General features: G+C 58.2%; 1 protein-coding gene across 4 annotated transcripts in view; it reads left to right on the forward strand.

The window, feature by feature from the left end:
* Positions 1-991: 991 nt before the first annotated feature.
* Positions 992-1307, forward strand: part of MED12L (mediator complex subunit 12 like) — a 412540-nt gene continuing 412224 nt past the window's right edge. For all 4 annotated transcript variants that reach the window (XR_002095000.1, XM_019503138.1, XM_019503139.1 and 1 more), the window contains exon 1: positions 992-1257. Coding sequence is in view for 3 of the 4 variants with exons in the window: in XM_019503138.1 (XP_019358683.1) it covers positions 1159-1257 (99 nt within the window). In the remaining variant the exon portion in view is untranslated. The remainder of the gene's footprint in view (positions 1258-1307) is intronic.

The raw sequence follows: 1307 nt of genomic DNA on the forward strand, positions 1-1307 counted from the left end.
ACACTAAATTATATAGTTCTGGGGCCAGGTAACAGTCCTCAAAATAAGGGGCAGAGGAGATAACCTGCAAAGAAGCAGGCAGGAAGTCAGTGTGGCTTAGTGGCTGGAGTCCTTACCAGGCTCACAAGACACAGGTTCTAGTCCTGATTTATCTGCTTGCTTACTAGAGATCAGTTGCAGAGTTTTTTTGAGCTCTAGTGATGAAAAAAAAAGCTAGATATTATAACTAACAGCTGGGGATGGCTTTTTCCCACCTCACCTAAACGCACCCACCAAACACAGGAGCTGAGAAAGCTTAAAGCCACTGTGAGTTGCCTACGTTTTGAAGAGTTGCTAGTTTTTGTTGTAGCGGAGGCCCTTGGAGACCCTGGTTTGGTCTGGAAGCATGGGGAAGCAGCCCCTTGCATGGCTGCTGCCAGAGTTCCCGCAGATTCCCACCTGCTTGCTGCGCAAGCCGCAGCTGCGCTCCTCTCCTGTGCCAGTCGGACAAGCCTTAGCAGGGCTCCTCTGTAGGGCCCTCCTTGGGGTAGCTGCTGAGGCAGAAACACTTTGGATATTAAGTGTTTAACTTCCGAAAGGCTGAGGAGCTCTCATCCTTCAAAAATCCCAGCACCGCAGTTCTACTCTTTTCAAAGAAGTTTTGCTTGGGCCTGACCCCCAGGCTAAGGCAATTTGCTGCAATCAGCCCTTGTGCCCCATCCTTGGCCGGGAGAGATGCCTTCTCTCTGCATGTCGGGACACATTTGACCCCGGCTGAGTTGAAGCCCCTCTCGGGGGAGCCAGGCTCCTGCTCTGCGTTTGTGCCGCAAGCGGGCAACTTAGCAGCACCCCTCCTCCGGGGACTGGAGGGAAAGGCAGGGCATTTCTGTAGGAGTAGGAGGACGTGATGCTCAGTGGCTCGGCTGTGACCAGCGCCCCCCGCTCGGCACTCGTCCTGGCCCGGCAGGGAGGCGGGAGCTGCAGGGGCCAGTCCCGGCGCGGGGATGGGGGCTCTGCGCGCGTGCGAGGAGACGGCAGCCTCCGACCTGCGCCTGTCTGCCTCGTAGGAGAGAGAGAGGCGGCCGGAGAGAGGGAGCCTGTCTGCCAAGTGCTGCTCCCTGGTGCTCAGAGCCTGCTCCGTCTCCAACTCATTCATTTTGCCGGCTAACATGAGAGATCATGGCCGCCTTCGGGCTTCTCAGCTATGAGCAGAGACCTCTGAAACGACCCCGGCTGGGACCGCCCGACGTCTACCCCCAGGACCCCAAGCAGAAAGAGGTGAGAGGCCGGGCCGCGGCGCGCGGGGGCAGGGGCAGGGGCCGGGCGGG

This window comes from Gavialis gangeticus, unplaced genomic scaffold (assembly GCF_001723915.1).
Source record: "Gavialis gangeticus isolate Ggan-Ray unplaced genomic scaffold, GavGan_comp1, whole genome shotgun sequence".
In the NCBI taxonomy this organism is placed as follows: Eukaryota; Metazoa; Chordata; order Crocodylia; family Gavialidae; genus Gavialis; species Gavialis gangeticus.